This window comes from Dama dama, chromosome 5 (assembly GCF_033118175.1).
Source record: "Dama dama isolate Ldn47 chromosome 5, ASM3311817v1, whole genome shotgun sequence".
NCBI lineage: Eukaryota > Metazoa > Chordata > Mammalia > Artiodactyla > Cervidae > Dama > Dama dama.
In genome coordinates, this window is record NC_083685.1 from 11,644,129 (window position 1) to 11,659,795 (window position 15,667).

Consider the following 15,667-nt stretch of genomic DNA (forward strand, 5'->3'; position numbering starts at 1 on the left):
TTATACCGTGGAAGTGGCAAATAGATTCAAGGGATTAGATCTGATAGACAGAGTGCCTGAAGAACTATGGACGGAGGTTTGTGACATTGTACAGGAGGCAGAGATCAAGACCATCCCCAAGGAAAAGAAATGCAAAAAGGCAAAATGTCTGTCTGAGGAGGCCTTACACATAACTGTGGATAGAAGAGAAGCTAAAATCAAAGGAGAGAAGGAGAGATATACCCATCTGAATGCAGAGTTCCAAAGAATAGCAAGCAAGGTGAGATAAGAAAGTGATCCTCACTGATCCATGCAAAGAAATAGAGGAAAACAACAGAATGGGAAAGACTAGCGATCCCTTCAAGAAAATTAGAGATCCCAAGGGAACATTTCATGCACGATGGGCACAAGAAAGGATAGAAATGGTATGGACCTAACAGAAGCAGAAGATATTAAGAGGAAGTGACAAGAATACACAGAAGAACAAGGCAAAAAAGATCTTCATGACCCAGATAACCACAATGGTGTGATCACTCACCTAGAGCCAGACGTCCTGGAATGTGAGGTCAGGTGGGCCTTAGGAAGCATCACTATGAACAAAGCTAGTGGAGGTGACGGAATTCCAGCTGAACTATTTCAAATCCTAAAAGAGGATATGCCAGCTCAATATGCCAGCAAATTTGGAAAACTCAGCAGTGGCCACAGGACTGGAAAAGGTCTGTTTTCATTCCACTCACAAAGAAAAGCAATGCCAAAGAATGCTCAAACTACCACAAAATTGCACTTATCTCACACGCTAGCAAAGTAATGCTCGAACTTCTCCAAGCCAGGCTTCAACAGTACATGAACCATGAACTTCCAGATGTTCAAACTGGATGTAGAAAAGGCAGAGGAACCAGAGGTCAAATTGCCAACATCTGTTGATCATCAAAAAAGCAATAGAGTTCCAGAAAAACATCTTCTTCTGCTTTATATTGACTATGCCAAAGACTTTGACTGTGTGGATCACAAGAAACTCTGGAAAATTCTTCAAGAGAAGGGAATACCAGACCACCTGACCTGCCTCTTGAGAAATCTGCATGCAGGTCAAGAAGCAACAGTTAGAACAGCACATAGAACAACAGACTGGTTCCAAAGGGAAAGGAGTACATCAAGGCTGTATATTGTCACCCTGCTTATTTAACTTATATATATGCAGAGTGCATCATGAGAAATGCTGGGCTGGATGAAGCACAAGCTGGAATCAAGATGGCTGGGAGAAACATCAATCGCCTCAAATATGCAGAGGACACCACCCTTATGGCAGAAAGTGAAGAAGAACCAAAGAGCCTCTTGATGAAAGTGAAAGAGGAGAGTGAAAAAGTTGGCTTAAAACCCCACATTCAGAAAACTAAGATCACGGCATCTGGTCCCATCACTTCACGGCAAATAGATGGGGAAACAATGGAAACAGTGAGAGACTTTATTTTGTGGGGGCTCCAGAATCACTGCAGATGATCACTGCAGACATGAAATTAAAAGATGCTTGCTCCTTGGAAGAAAAGTTATGACTAACCTAGACAGCATATTAAAAAGCAGAGACATTACTTTGCCAACAAAGGTCCGTCCAGTCAAATCAACGGCTTTTCCAGTAGTCATGTATGGATGTGAGAGTTGGATTATAAAGAAGGCTGAGCACCGAAGAATTGGCGCTTTTGAACTGTGGTGTGGGAGAAGACTCTTGAGAGTCCCTTGGACTGCAAGGAGAGCCAACTAGTCCATCCTAAAGGAAATCAGTCCTGAATATTGGTTGGAAGGACTGATGCTGAAGCTGAAACGCCAATACTTTGGCCACCTGATGCAAAGAACTGACTCATTGGAAAAGACCCTGATGCTGGGAAAGATTGAGGGCAGGAGGAGAAGGGGACAACAGAGGATGAGATGGTTGGATGGCATCACCAACTCGATGGACTTGAGTTTGAGTAAGCTCTGGGAGTTGGTGATGGACAGGGGAGCCTGGTGTGTTGCAGTTCATCGGGTTGCAAAGAGTCAGACACAGCTGAGCAACTGAACTCAACTGAACTGATATCAGTAAACAAGGTTGTTCCAGTCATCAGCAATTACAGCCCTTCCCTGTGATCCGCTGAGCCCTGAGGAAACTCAGGAAGGAAAGGTGCGCCCTGAGGAGAGGAAGCTCTGAATGGGAGAGCAGGACGTGCGTGCTTAGTCAGTCAGTTGGGTCTGACTCTTTGTGACCCCACAGACTATAACCTGGGCTTCCCTGGGGGCTCAGTCCTTAAAGAATCCACCTGAAAGGCTGGAGACCTAGGTTCGATCCCTGAGTTGGGAGATCCCCTGGAGGAGGGCTTGGCAACCCACCTCAGTATTCTTGCCTGGAGAACCCCATGGACAGAAGCGCCTGGTGGGCTGTAGTCCATGGGGTTGCACAGAATCTGACATGACTGAGCACAGCACAGACTGCAGCCGTGGGGTTGGCATTCTCCAGGCCAGAACACCGGAGCGCGGAGCCATCCCCTTCTCCGGGGACCGTCCCAACACTAGCCCCAGACAGCTGAGGTGCCTGTCAAAGGAATGACTTCAGTGAGCCCTGACTCTGACATCGTCCCATACATAGAAGAGCACTCTATTTCTTAACTTGGGGTTGTTGCTGGCCAGAATCTTGGCTTTCACAGCCCCGCAAAGCCAAATAAAAAATACAGAGATGGAGTTTGGAGGAAACAGAAAGGTGGCTTTAATTCTCAGCCGGCAGAGAGGGGAGCTCCGTAAACTCATGCCTTACGAACTGCGCCCCCCACCATGAGGGGTCCAGGGACTTTTACAAGATGAGGGCTTCCAGTCAGGAATCAATGATGAGGAACAAAGGTGATAGGCTCCTGACTTCTTCCTCTTGCACTGTTTCAGACACAGTCAAGGGCTGGCATCAGTAATCCAGTAACTGAGTCTGGCAGTTTGGCGGCAATGCGGCCGTCTTTCTGATATATAAAAAGAAAACTTTAAGGGGAAGAGTGTTGCAAGCGTAAACACCAGAAACATTTAGCCCGCCAGGCCTCAAAGAGTTGGCATTAAAAAAAAAAAAAAGAGTTGGCATTGACTCAGCACTCTTGAGCACACTCACACAGAGAAAAATAGGGGTGAGCTGTGGCTCCTGCAGAGTTAGGAGGCAGAAAAGGAAATTTACAGACATGTAGAGTTAGGAGCAGTTTCAGTTAAGAAAAAGACCCTGATGCTGGGAAAGATTGAAGGCAGGAGGAGAAGCGGACACCAGAAGATGAGATGGTTGGACGCCATCACCGACTCGATTGAAAAAGCTCCGGGAGTCGGCGATGGACAGGCAGGCCTGGTGTGCTGCATGCAGTCCACAGGGTCCCGAAGAGTCGGACACAACTGAGTGACTGAACTGAACTGACAAAGTAGAAAGACTAAGAATGTTCAGGCCTGCCCACTCTTCTCTTTATCTTCTTTGTTCTCTGGAAATGGAAAGAAAAAAGCTCATTCTTCTATTTTATGTTGTTGTTGTTTTTCCCCTTTTTGCCTCAATGGGATATCTGGCTTTCTTTAATTTACCCAAACCCTTTTGATGTCCAGACTACCTGACCTATGCTGTGAAACTTCTCTACAACCTGGCTCCTCGCCTCGCCTCTTTGGAGCAGTCTTCTCAGGGTCACTTGAGAGGCTGTCTCCCTGGCTTAAAGTGCTAAAAATTCCCATCGAATAAAACATAACTCTCAACTTTTATGCTGTGAATACTTTTCAGGTCGAAAGACCTCTTTACAAATCAGGACAGAGAGGCTGCCCAGTTACACTCGTGTTCAAAGCTGCACAGCTAGGGACAGCTCACAATTTTTCTGTCGACCTAAAGAACTAAAGTTTATGAAAAAGTACAACGTATTGATTCATGCCATTAAAAAAAAAGACAGAGAGAAATTATGTTTGTGTGTATGTGTGCATAAACCTAGAAAAATATCTCACAAGACTACCCCAAAGTAGTTATATTTGTCGTCTTTGAGGTTTAGGATTAAGGGTGGACTAAACAATGCTTCCGGATTTTTCTGACTGTTTCTGTTTCCAATATACATGTCCTGCTGCCAGGATCCCAGGAGAATATAAAACAATTTCGTCCACAGTGAAAAGAAGAAAAGGAAACCAGAAATCTATCTTTAATTGTGATTCCTCTTGGGTGAAGTACTAAGGTGGGTTTAAAAGCAGCTTTTCAGAGTATAGTCTGAAGACAGACCAGATATTTTAGTCTGCCTGCTAAAGGCAGGGAGGAATTCTGGGATTCTGGAGGAAAGAGCTGAGAGATCTGACAGGTCTGTGGGGTTGCAAGAGCCTTTCATTTGCAGAGAGGCAAAATAGAAACAAAGATTCAAGACAAAACTCCTCCCATTCAAGGAACTGAAACCAGCAGCAGCATAGCTCCTCCCTGCCTGTGAAATGAAACTTAACAGCCCCCTAGAGGCAGGCACTGAACTGAACTGAGTCGCAGGCAGCAGAGGAGACAGAAGCTCACAGGTTCAGGACGCAGTTAGTTCTGCTGCCTCTGGGTCTCCAGTCCCCAGCGTCATGATGGGGCTCAGCCATACCCCGGCCAAGTCTCTAGACAAGTTCATTGAAGACCACCTCCTGCCAAACGAGGAGTTCCGCAAGCAAGTCAAAGAGGCCATTGACATCATCTGCACTTTCCTGAAAGAGAGGTGTTTCCGATATGCCCCTCACCGAGTTCGAGTGTCCAAAGTAGTGAAGGTGAGTCCAGAACTGCCTGGCTGGGGAGAAGGGGGGCTGGTTTGCAAGTGTTTGCACAGGGACAGTCAGAGAGCAAGAGGCTGAGGTCTCTGGGGCTGGTTCTGATTTATCCATGCCGGAACTATAACCACATCTGTGAAAATAGCTTCTGGGGAGAGGGAATCCATCTGTAGGTTTTTAACAATTTCCCTGGGGAAGTGTATAAACCACCTAGGTCACGACTGCTTTGGAGATAAGCAATCTGAATCCTGGCAGCATCTACAGTTCACTAATCTTTGACCAGGGTGGGATCTCACTATTTGTGCAGAGTCTCGAGTTGGTTAAGAGTATACGTTTTGAAAGCAGATAGCACCGGCTGGCTGTGAAATCTTGGGCAAGTCACTTAACCTCTCTGTGCCTCAGTTTCCTTATCCAGATTTTTCAGCACCTCATCAGGCTTGCAGATCAAGTAAAGTCAGCCATGGGCCAGTTTACAGTATTAATTACATAAGGTTGTAAATTACAGGGAGGAAAGAATATGGACCCTGGAAAAAGACAACCAAGATGTGAACTGTATCTCTGCCACCCACTAGCTGTGTCACTGGACTGATACATGATATCTCAGCATCTGTTTCCCCAACTGGAAGATAACAACAGATAATAACAGCAGCTAGATCCCAGAGTTCTTGTGAGCATTCCAGGCGTTCCAGCTGCTGATGCCTTCAGAGCAGTGGCTAGCACTCAAAATGTTAGTGATTGTTCTCAGCATTTTATTAAGGGAGGCTCTTCTCAATGAAAAATGTCAGTTTCACTCTTATTACCTGTTTCAGGGCGGCTCCTCAGGCAAAGGCACGACCCTTAGAGGACGATCAGATGCTGACCTCGTCGTCTTCTTCACCAATCTCACAAGTTTTCAGGAACAGCTTGAGCGCCGAGGAGAATTCATCGACGAAATTAGGAGACAGCTGGAAGCTTGTCAAAGAGAGGAAACATTTGAAGTGAAGTTTGAGGTCCAGAAACGACAATGGGAGAATCCCCGCGTTCTCAGCTTTGTCCTGAGGTCCCCCAAGCTGAACCAGGAGGTGGAGTTCGATGTCCTGCCTGCCTTTGATGCCCTGGGTGAGTGCTCCCAGCCACGAGTTCCTACAGTCTTTGTCCTATGTCAGGGCTTCTTCCGTTCTCTTTACTTGTCTCTGAGCAGAAATAAAATGTCTTAGTAACCAAGGTATCCCTTCAAGTGGGAGGAGACCCAGGCATCTCTCCTGGGACAAGAATGCCTAGGGTCTCACTCAGCCACTGAAGTGACATTAAACACCAAACTGGTACAGTTGGGGGTTAAGATATTTGTATAGAACACCTACCAGGCTTATTAGTTTGACTTTTTGCAAACTGTGTGATGTTCTCTTTCTAAAAATGAGGTCTCGGGTAAATTCAATATGTTAATTTCATTTTTATGCAAATGTGAGGCAACCACATCAAACTTATACTGGGGTTGGAATCTAGAGATCGTGTGCAGGAACACTGGGACAGGAAGCAATGCATTCTCTGAGGCTCAGTCTTCAGTGTGCACCTTAGATGCGGGGCTTCCCTGCTGGCTCAGGGGTTAAGAATGCTCCTGCCAAGCAGGAGATGCAGGTTCGACCCCTGGGTCGGAAAGATCCCCTGGAGGAGGAAATGGCAACCCACTCCAGTAGTCTTGCCTGGGCAATTCCATGGACAGAGGAGCCTGGCAGGCTAGAGTCCATGCGGTCTCAAAGAGGCAGACAGGACTGAGCGACTGAGCAGGAACACAGACGTGGAGGTGCAAGGCCAAGGTGTTCCATGGCCCTAAACGAAACAGACAGAGAACCTCTCTCCTGGAGCCTGACCATAAGAACACCAGGAAGGAAATGATAACTCGCTGTGACCACAACTAAATATGGTGACTCGGTGGAGAGCAAAGGGGATCAGAGGACTTTGGTAGATAGGGTGACAAGAGAGGTGACCTCTGGCCTGAGGCCCAAAGAATGAGAAAGAGCCAGGCCTGGGAAGACCTCCCAGGAAGAAGAAACAGCAGGTGCAAAGACAGGAATGAACGTGGCATGTTTGAAGAAGAGAAGCAACCAGGGGAGTCAGTGGCAAAGGGATTGAGGCAGGAGGTAAGACGAAGGAGGAGACGGGTCTCACCATCCGCGTGGGCCACTGTGAGGACTTGGGATTTTACCCAGAGGTCCTGGGAAGCAAGAAGTGGAAGGATCAGGTTTCAAGGCCTCTGTATGGGCTGTGGAGGATCCAGGGAGGAGGGTGCCGCCACCTCTGCTGAGTCCAGGTGAGAGATGATGGGTGACGGCGGTGGAGGTGGGGGAAGGGAGGCCCGGGGATGGACCTCAGGCCTCCTGGCTCTGGGCCTGCTGACCTCCCCACTGCCCCCCAAGGCCAGTGGGTCTCTGTCCCCAGGGCAACAGAAAGAAGCTCAGAAAAGAGCTGACATTTAAATTTGAATTCATTCCCAACAGGTCAGTTGACCAAAGGTTACAGACCTGATCCTGAAATCTATGTCCAGCTCATCCAAGAGTGCGAGAAACTGGGGAAAGAAGGCGAGTTCTCCCCCTGCTTCACAGAGCTGCAGCGAGACTTCTTGAAGAGTCGTCCAACCAAGCTGAAGAGCCTCATCCGCCTGGTGAAGCACTGGTACCAACAGGTATGGCTGGTCCCATGTGGGCAGAGCCGAGGAGGAGGAGGGGAAGGGAGAGAGTGAGGGGGGAGAGGAGGGAGGGGTGGCGTGGAGGGAGGCAAGGAGCAGGGAGAGGTGTGGGGAGGAGCCAGGATGAGGCAGTGGGAAGAGGGAGAGTTAACAGTGGGGAGGGGAGAGCAGAGGGGAAGGAAGGGAAATCACAAATCCATCCTTCTAGTTACTGTGGCCAAACCAAGGGTCATCCTTGGCTTCTTCACAGACACCCACATCCAACTAGTCAGCAAATGTTGTTGGTCCATATTAAAATACATTTATGATTCATCCATGGTCATCACCTCTGTTACCCCCTGGTCCAGATCATCTTTGGAGGCTCAAAGGATCTGCCCTTGACCTCTCTGAACCCCCATCTCTGCCCCCTCACCACCACCCTCAGGCCATGCTCTTCTCTTCATTAGTCCTCCTGGAGAGAAAGTCTACACTCCAACCTCCGGGCCTTTGCATGTGCCTATTTGTTTGTTTATTGTCTCATGTTTGTTCAGTTACTAAGTCATGTCTGACTTTTTGTGACCCCAGGGACTGCAGCATGCCAGGCTCCCTTGTCCTCTACTCTCTCCCAGAGCTTGCTCAGATTCCTGTCCATTGAGTCGGTGATGCTTTCTAACCATCTCACCCTCTGCCGCCCCCTTCTCCTCTTGTCCTCAATCTTTCCCCAAATCAGGGTCTTTTCCAATGAGTTGGCTGTTTGCATCAGGTGGCCAAAGTATTGGAGCTTCAGCTTCAGCATCAGAACCTCCAGTGAATATTCAGGGTTGATTTCCTTTAGGATTGACTGGTTTGATCTCCTTACAGTCCAAGGGACCCTCAAAGAGTCTTGCCCAGCACCACAATTGAAAAGCATCAGTTCTCTGGTGCTCGGCTCTCTTTATGGTGCAAGTCTCACATCTGTTCAGAACTAATCAAAGCTATGGTTTTTTCAGTAGTCATATTTATTGTCTGTCTCCCCACTATTCGCTGGTGGCTCAGATGGTAAAGCGCCTGCTTGCAACGTGGGAGACCCAGGTTTGACCCCTGGGTCAGGAGGATCCCTTGGAGAAGGAAACGGCAACCCACTACAATACTCTTGCCTGGAAAATTCCATGGACAGAGGAGCCTGGTGAGCTACAGTCCATGGGGTTGCAAAGAGTCAGACAGGACTTCACTTTCACTTTCCCCTCTATAAATGTACAAGAACAGAAGGATTTATATGTTTGATTCTCTGTTGCATCACAGGAACCTAGAACAGTGCCTGGCACATGAGAGTTCAAAAAATGATTGTTAGGTGAATTAATGAGTGCTATATCCTCCACCAACACCACACACACACACACACACACACACACTTCTGTTCACTTCCTAGCCATCTGGCTTTGAACAAGTGAGTTAATAGCTCTGTGAATGCCACCATAGACTATACCTAAATGGATAGGTGTGGATTTGCTCTCAGAAAACTTTATACCCTAAAACAAGTGGCAGGCTGAATTTGATGCATGAGAAATGTGCTTTACACAAATGCTAGACAAGCCCACTTTTTCTGATTGTTTTCCATCTACTCAGTGTAAGGAGCAGCTTGGAAAGCCATTGCCCCCACAATATGCCCTGGAGCTTCTGACGGTCTATGCCTGGGAGCAAGGGTGCAAGGAAACAGGATTCATCACAGCTCAGGGATTTCAGACTGTCTTGGAATTAGTCCTGAAGTATCAGAAGCTTTGCATCTACTGGAAAAGGAATTATAACTCTGAAAACCCTATTATTGAAGAATACCTGACAAGGCAACTTGCAAAAACCAGGTACTCCATCCCCTCTTGGCTCAGCTCCCCACGTAAATGGACCCCTGCTTACAGCTGCAGCACCCGGAAATGAAGGAATTATTGATCATCTTCTGATACTTATCATGCCACTGGGCACTTTACTACTACCATCTAATTTTAAAAACAATGTGCAAACGACCATGCGAGGCAGGCACTATGTTAATTGCTTCACTAATGAGTAAACCAAGATTCTGAGCAGTAAAGAGCTTGTTCAAACCCTAACAGAAAATGAGTGAAACAGATGAAATTTCAACTGAAATAACAACAGCTCCAGGAACAATAATAATTCCTCCCAGGAAGTAAGAGCTTGCTATAAGACTAACACACTCTAATAGTAGAGTAAAAATTATGATTATTGTAACTGTCATGCACTAACCCCTTACGATGGCCCAATTACTGTGCTGAGTATTCCATGTTGCTTATCTAGATCCTCAAAGAACATCCTTTGAAGTAGGGATGTTCAAATCTGCCCATTTCATAGATGAGCATACAGAGAATTAGAGAGACCAAGACCCAAGGTCACACTCCTACAGAAGAGCAGAGGTGAGATTCACGCCCAGGTTTATCAAAGCCCAAATGCAAGGCTCCTCCTTCTGTTCACTGTCCTCCCTGGAGCAGGGCACCCAGGACACACCCTAGGGAGTGATGCTCTGCTGGAGCCCTGATGCTGCCTGAGTCTCAGCCTGTGCCAGGCTGGTTGCTTTGCCCTTCCTGGAGCATCTAGACCACCCACCAGAGAGAACCCAGCTTCTCATTTCTCTCTCTCTAAATATTACTCTTTAGGCCTGTGATTCTGGACCCGGCGGACCCTACAGGAAATGTTGCTGGTGGAGACCTATATAGCTGGAAGCGGCTGGCACAAGCGGCTTTGGTCTGGCTGGATTACCCATGCTTTAAGAAATGGGACGGGTCTCCAGTGGGCTCCTGGGATGTGTCGGTGAGAACTTCTGCTTCTTTACTGCTGCCCTGCCCCCATCCCTTCCACACAGCATGGGGTGTGTAGCTAGAGACCATTCCTTCCAAAGAAATTGCCTCTTACTAGAGGTCACTAGGGCTTCCATGGTGGCTCAGACAGTAAAGAATCCGCCTGCCTATGCAGGAGACCTGGGTTCAATCCCTGGGTCAGGAAGATGCCCTGGAGAAGGAAATGGCAATCCACTCCAGTATTCTTGCCTGGAGAATCCCCATGGACAGAGGAGCCTGGTGGGCTACGGTTCATGGGGTTTCAAAGAGTCAGACACGACTGAGCGACTTTCACTTTCACAGAGGTCACTCCCATTCACATCATGCCAGGCTATGCTCCCTGATTTATAGTCATCTTCACCCCAGAGGGTTCCTAGACTTCTCACATCCCTATCCGGAGCTTATTCTTTAATTAATGCCTCCTTGGCCAGAAGTAACTTTTTTTAACATCTCCAGTTGGCTCATTCCACTAAGAAGAAAAAGAATAACAACCACCACTTAATGAATACCTGCTTTGGGGTCAGGCTCTGTTCTTAGCCTCTTAAATTTAATTGTTTCATTAAATCCTCACGACACCCCATGAGCCCTGATTTCTACTCCCATTTTACAGATGAGAAAAGGAGGCTCAGAGAGGTGAAGTCACCTGCTCAAGGCCACTCAGCCAGGGAGCCCCAGAACCGGGAATCCCACTCAGCAGACTCCAATGTCAGGGCTTACTCTGCTGAGCTAAACAGCCTGCCTTGTATCCCCTCCCCCCTCCATATCACAGGACAAACGAGTGACTCAGAATAGGTGAGGATGTGAGCGTATCACACAGCTAAGTCAGGGCTGAGGGCCTCATCTTTCCACTCCAAGAGTAGGGATCTTTCTCAAGCTGGAGTGGGGAGGGCTGATGATGCCAGAGATAGGTTTCCCAGGAAACAGGCTCTGGGATGAAGTTCACATGCAGGAGGTTTCTGGGGAGGACCACTGGAACTGACACCTGTGTAAAGGAGGGGAGCGAGGTGGGTACCAACATGAGGAGAGGGGCAGATGGGATGCTGGCCATCTCAGACCATCCCCCCGGGGAGTCCTGGGGGCCCCAACAGCCTCCAGAGTTGTCCTACAGAAGACTGAGGTGGCCAGGCCTTTATAGCCCCAACACCGGTCAGCTGCTGAATGTGGACAACCCAGGAGGGGGCATGGCCTTCCTCGAAGGGCATCCAGGTGGCAGGTCACAGCGTCCACCGGGGATGCTTACTGAGACCTGTGCCAAGCGGGGAGGCCTAGCTCTCCAATGTGACCACCTGCTTCTCCTTTTCAGCCCCAAGAACACAGCGACCTGATGTTCCAGGCCTATGATTTTAGACAGCCTTATAGATCCTCTCCAAGAACCCAGCTCCACGAAGGAGCCCCTCCCCAGGTGGAAGAGAACTGGACATGTACCATCCTCTGAACGCCAGAGTGTCTTGGAGGCAAGGTCTCCAGAGCCATCTGGGCCAGCCCTCTTCATGTCTAGGGCCTGGATCCAAAGACAGCCGTGAATTGATGTCAGACCTGGGACCAGAACCCAAGTCTCCTGACCCCCAGCCTTCCCACTATTCTGTGCTCTCTTTTCTTTCATAGACAGCCCGCTCCCCATTGGAGCCTGACAATAGCCTCTCTGAGACACCAGGAGAGACTCAGGCAAAAGAGTGGAATCCCAGCCTTGACTTTCTTCTGTGAACCTGGGGGGAAAGGTGATGGTCTAATTTATTGTCAATAATAACAAAAATGGTAGCAAATGCCATTTGTTGGGTATTAATTAACCTCAAGGTAAAGAGCCAAGAAGTATATCTACATATCATGTGTGTGTGAGCATATTCACTGATTCAATTAAAAATATTAATTGGGCACCTGCCCTGTGCCAAGCATTGTTCTGGCCACTGGATCACTGTCGTTGTTCAGTTGTTCACTGTAACACGCCAGGCTTCCATGTCCTTCACTATCTCTCGGAGTTTGCTCAAATTATTGTCCATTAAATTGGTGATGCCATCCAACCATCTCATCATCTGCTACCCTTTTCTCCTTTTGCCTTTAATATTTCCCAGCATCGGGGTCTCTCCCAATGAATCAGCTCTTCTCATCAAGTGGCCAAAGTATTGGAGCTTAGCAATGAGTAAAGCAGACAAAACTCCCTGCCTCATGGAGCTGACATTTTGTGGAATACTCTACTATTCGAGAGATGAGGGTCCTTTCAATTCTCAGCTACAGATAATCCTGAGACAAGCATCTTTAGTTCATCCTTTGTCCACATCTCTGATTATTTACCTGGGAAAAATTTTAGAACTGCCCTGTGTAATTCAGTAGACACTAGTCACGGATGGCTATTGAGTACTTGAGATGTAGCTGAACCCAACCGAGAGGTGCTCATCTTTATACTTCCCTGAGTTTTCAGATTATTATTAATTTTGGGCTGTAATTTATACTGCTTGTATGACCACAAGAAACAGTAAAGCAAGGTTTCTGGTTCAGAACTATCCTATCCACCCCTGCTATTAAAAGCTAGCATCTGCCCCCTTGCAAGGGCTTCTCGTCCATGAGACACTCCCCAACTCCGAGGAGCAGTATCCATCTCCCCTCCTGCCCGCTAGGACTGTAAGTATGGTCAAGTCCCAACACAGCCCAGCTGCGGACATGCTGGGCCTGCTGAGGGAGGAATGGACTTGTATCCATAACAGCCGGAAGACCCGGCAGCATGTACCAGCACAAGTCAGGTGGGTGTGTGGGGGAGTGACCCTAAGGGCACTTCATCAAGGGGCGGCAGAGTCAGATCAGATGACCAACAGCTTATTGATTTGGAAGTCCCCTCCTGGACTTCAGGACTTCACACCCTGGCAAGAACCCCAGGAGAAGGCGCAGACTCGCTCTTAGCCAGGCTCTTAGAACGGATCAAATGCGAGCCTTTGCCTGGTGATATTCCCATGAGAGATGGTGGGAGATGGGATTAAAAGGTCAGGGAAGCGGATGTGCTGGGGGCCGATGTGCTATATAAATTCAGAAAGAAAAAACAAAAACAAAACAAAAAACCCCACCAAATTATCTCCCATGGAAAAGCAGAGAATACAGCTCTACTGAGGCCATAAAGGATACGCTAGCGAGGGACCTCCCTGGTGGGCCAGTGGTTCAGAATCCGTCTTCCAAGGCAGGGGACACGGGTTCGATCCCTGGTCCCAAAAGATCTCACATGCCTCGGGTCAGCCAGGCCCTGGTGCACCACAACTATTGAGACTGCTGTCTAGCGCCGACGAGCCACAGCTGCTGAAGTCTGCGTGCACCCAGAGCCTGTGCTCTGCAACAAGAGAAGCCACCGCAGCCAGAAGCCCGCACACCGCAGCACCACGACTGGAGAGCAGCCCCGGCTCGCCGCAACCAGACAAAAGCCTGCACAGCAGCAAAGACCCAGCACGACCAAACAAATAAACAGATAAAATTGTTTTTTTTTTTTTAAAGAGTAAAGGAGTCTGCCTGGTCAAGGCTGTGGTTTTTCCAGTGGTCATGCATGGATGTGAGAGTTGGACTGTGAAGAAAGCTGAGCGCCGAAAAATTGGTGCTTTTGAACTGTGGTGTTGGAGAAGACTCTTGAGAGTCCCTTGGACTGCAAGGAGATCCAGCCAGTCCATCCTAAAGGAGATCAGTCCTGGGTGTTCATTGGAAGGACTGATGCTGAAGCTGAAACTCCTGTACTTTGGCCACTTCATGCGAAGAGTTGACTTATTGGAAAAGACCCTGATGCTGGGAGGGATTGGGGGCAGGAGGAGAAGGGGACGTCAGAGGATGAGATGGCTGGATGGCATCACCAATTCGATGGGCATGGGTTTGGGAGACTCCGGGAGCTGGTGATGGACAGGGAGGCCTGGCGTGCAGCGATTCATGGGGTCGCAAAGAGTCTGACACGACTGAGCAACTGAACTGAACTGAACTTAAAGGAGTCTGGGGGGTTATGATGTGTCCTTGTGGGTTACTCGGTTGTTAACAAGCGTCCCACCCTGCTAGGGGATACTGATGTGAAACTGAAACTGAACTTAGAAACGGGAAACCCCGTTTTAAGTGAAACCAGGAGACCAGAAGGGGGCGCTCTCACCTCTCAAATCAGTTCAGTACAGTCGCTCAGTCGTGTCCGACTCTTGGCGACCCCATGGACTGCAGCAAACCAGGCTTCCCTGTCCTTCATCAACTCCTGGAGCTTGCTCAAATTCATGTCCATCGAGTAGGTGATGCCATCCAACCATCTCATCCTCTGTCATCCCCTTCTCCTCCTGCCTTCGCAGTCTTTCCCAACATTAGGGTCTTTTCCAATGAGTCAGTTCCTTGCATCAGGTGGCCAGAGTATTGGAGCTTCAGCTTTAGCATCTGTCCTTTCAAAGAATATTCAAGACTGTTTTCCTTTAGGATGGACTGGTTTGATCTCCTTGGGAATCCAAGGGACTCTCAAGCGTCTTCTCTAGCACCACAGTTCAAAAGCATCAATTCTTTGGGGCTCAGCTCAAACGCCACTGCAGAATGTTGTTGGGGGTGGGAGAAGGCTGGCCTGATGGTGGGGTGGTGGGGTGGTGGGGTGGTGGCAGTGGGGTATATAAGAAATCTCTTGGCTTCTGCCCAGTTTTTCTGGGATCCTAAAACCACTCTGAAAAACTAAGTTTATATACATATATATATATATATATATATTTTTTTTTTTAAGAGTAAAGAGACGTAATACCTGCAACATACAACTCAGATGACTCAGTAATAAAAATACTGATAATACAATGTACACAGAGAATGAGGAGCAAATATGGTGAAATATTCAGGATCAAGAATATGAGAGAGTTCTTTGTGTTTCAAATGATTTCAAAATAAAATATTTTTTTAAATAAAAATGCACAGACTTTAGAAAGCAGGTAGTTAGAAGCTAGCCAGATAACTTACAAGCTGTATGACCTCGGACAAATATTTTTCAGCTCTCTGAGCCTCTATATTTTCATTTAGAAAAGAAGCCTTATGACCTAAGCCCAGCCTAACTCTAGGTGTTTTAGAAGTCGGATAAGGGCAAGGAAGGGCCCTTTATGGACAGGAGCAATCATCAAGTTTCTCCAGAGAAACCAAACAGTGAAAATGAACTCACAAACGGAAACCTTATGGAGTTAGAAGACCAGAGAGGGAGCTCTCACACCTCAAATACCTCTGAGGTCAATCCCAGGAAAGACACCCCCAACACACCCCCAACAGGAAACACACCCCCAACAGGAAGAATGATCAACAGGGAAAAATTGTCAATGACAGGCCAGGACAGGAAAGATATACATTGCATCTCTCCTGGAGGAAGCCAACTCCCCTGGCAACTGAGCCAATGAGAACCCATCATCACCCTGAATTCTTGCTTTCCTCCAACGGACACATGTTCAAACAACTCCTCCTAACTTCCTCTTTTTCTCTATAAAGTAATATTCCTCTTCTTTGTTGGCTGAACTTGCCTATGGCT

At 47.9% G+C, this 15,667-nt stretch overlaps 1 protein-coding gene across 1 annotated transcript; it reads left to right on the forward strand.

The window, feature by feature from the left end:
* Positions 1 to 4,430: 4,430 nt before the first annotated feature.
* Positions 4,431 to 12,075, forward strand: LOC133056478 (2'-5'-oligoadenylate synthase 1-like). Its single transcript, XM_061141815.1, has 6 exons — positions 4,431 to 4,722; positions 5,532 to 5,820; positions 7,197 to 7,381; positions 8,969 to 9,201; positions 10,006 to 10,159; positions 11,489 to 12,075. The coding sequence occupies exons 1-6, from the start codon at positions 4,543 to 4,545 to the stop codon at positions 11,618 to 11,620; spliced, it is 1,173 nt and encodes a 390-aa protein (XP_060997798.1). The 5' UTR covers positions 4,431 to 4,542; the 3' UTR covers positions 11,621 to 12,075.
* The last annotated feature ends 3,592 nt before the right edge of the window (positions 12,076 to 15,667 follow it).

Bases quoted from the DNA above. Each gene is read 5' to 3' on its own strand.
- LOC133056478 (XM_061141815.1), top strand. From the start codon at position 4,543: ATGATGGGGCTCAGCCATACCCCGGCCAAGTCTCTAGACAAGTTCATT. The intron at 4,723-5,531 runs GTGAGTCCAGAA...TACCTGTTTCAG, and splicing joins GAGTGTCCAAAGTAGTGAAG to GGCGGCTCCTCAGGCAAAGG. The intron at 10,160-11,488 runs GTGAGAACTTCT...TCTCCTTTTCAG, and splicing joins TGGGCTCCTGGGATGTGTCG to CCCCAAGAACACAGCGACCT.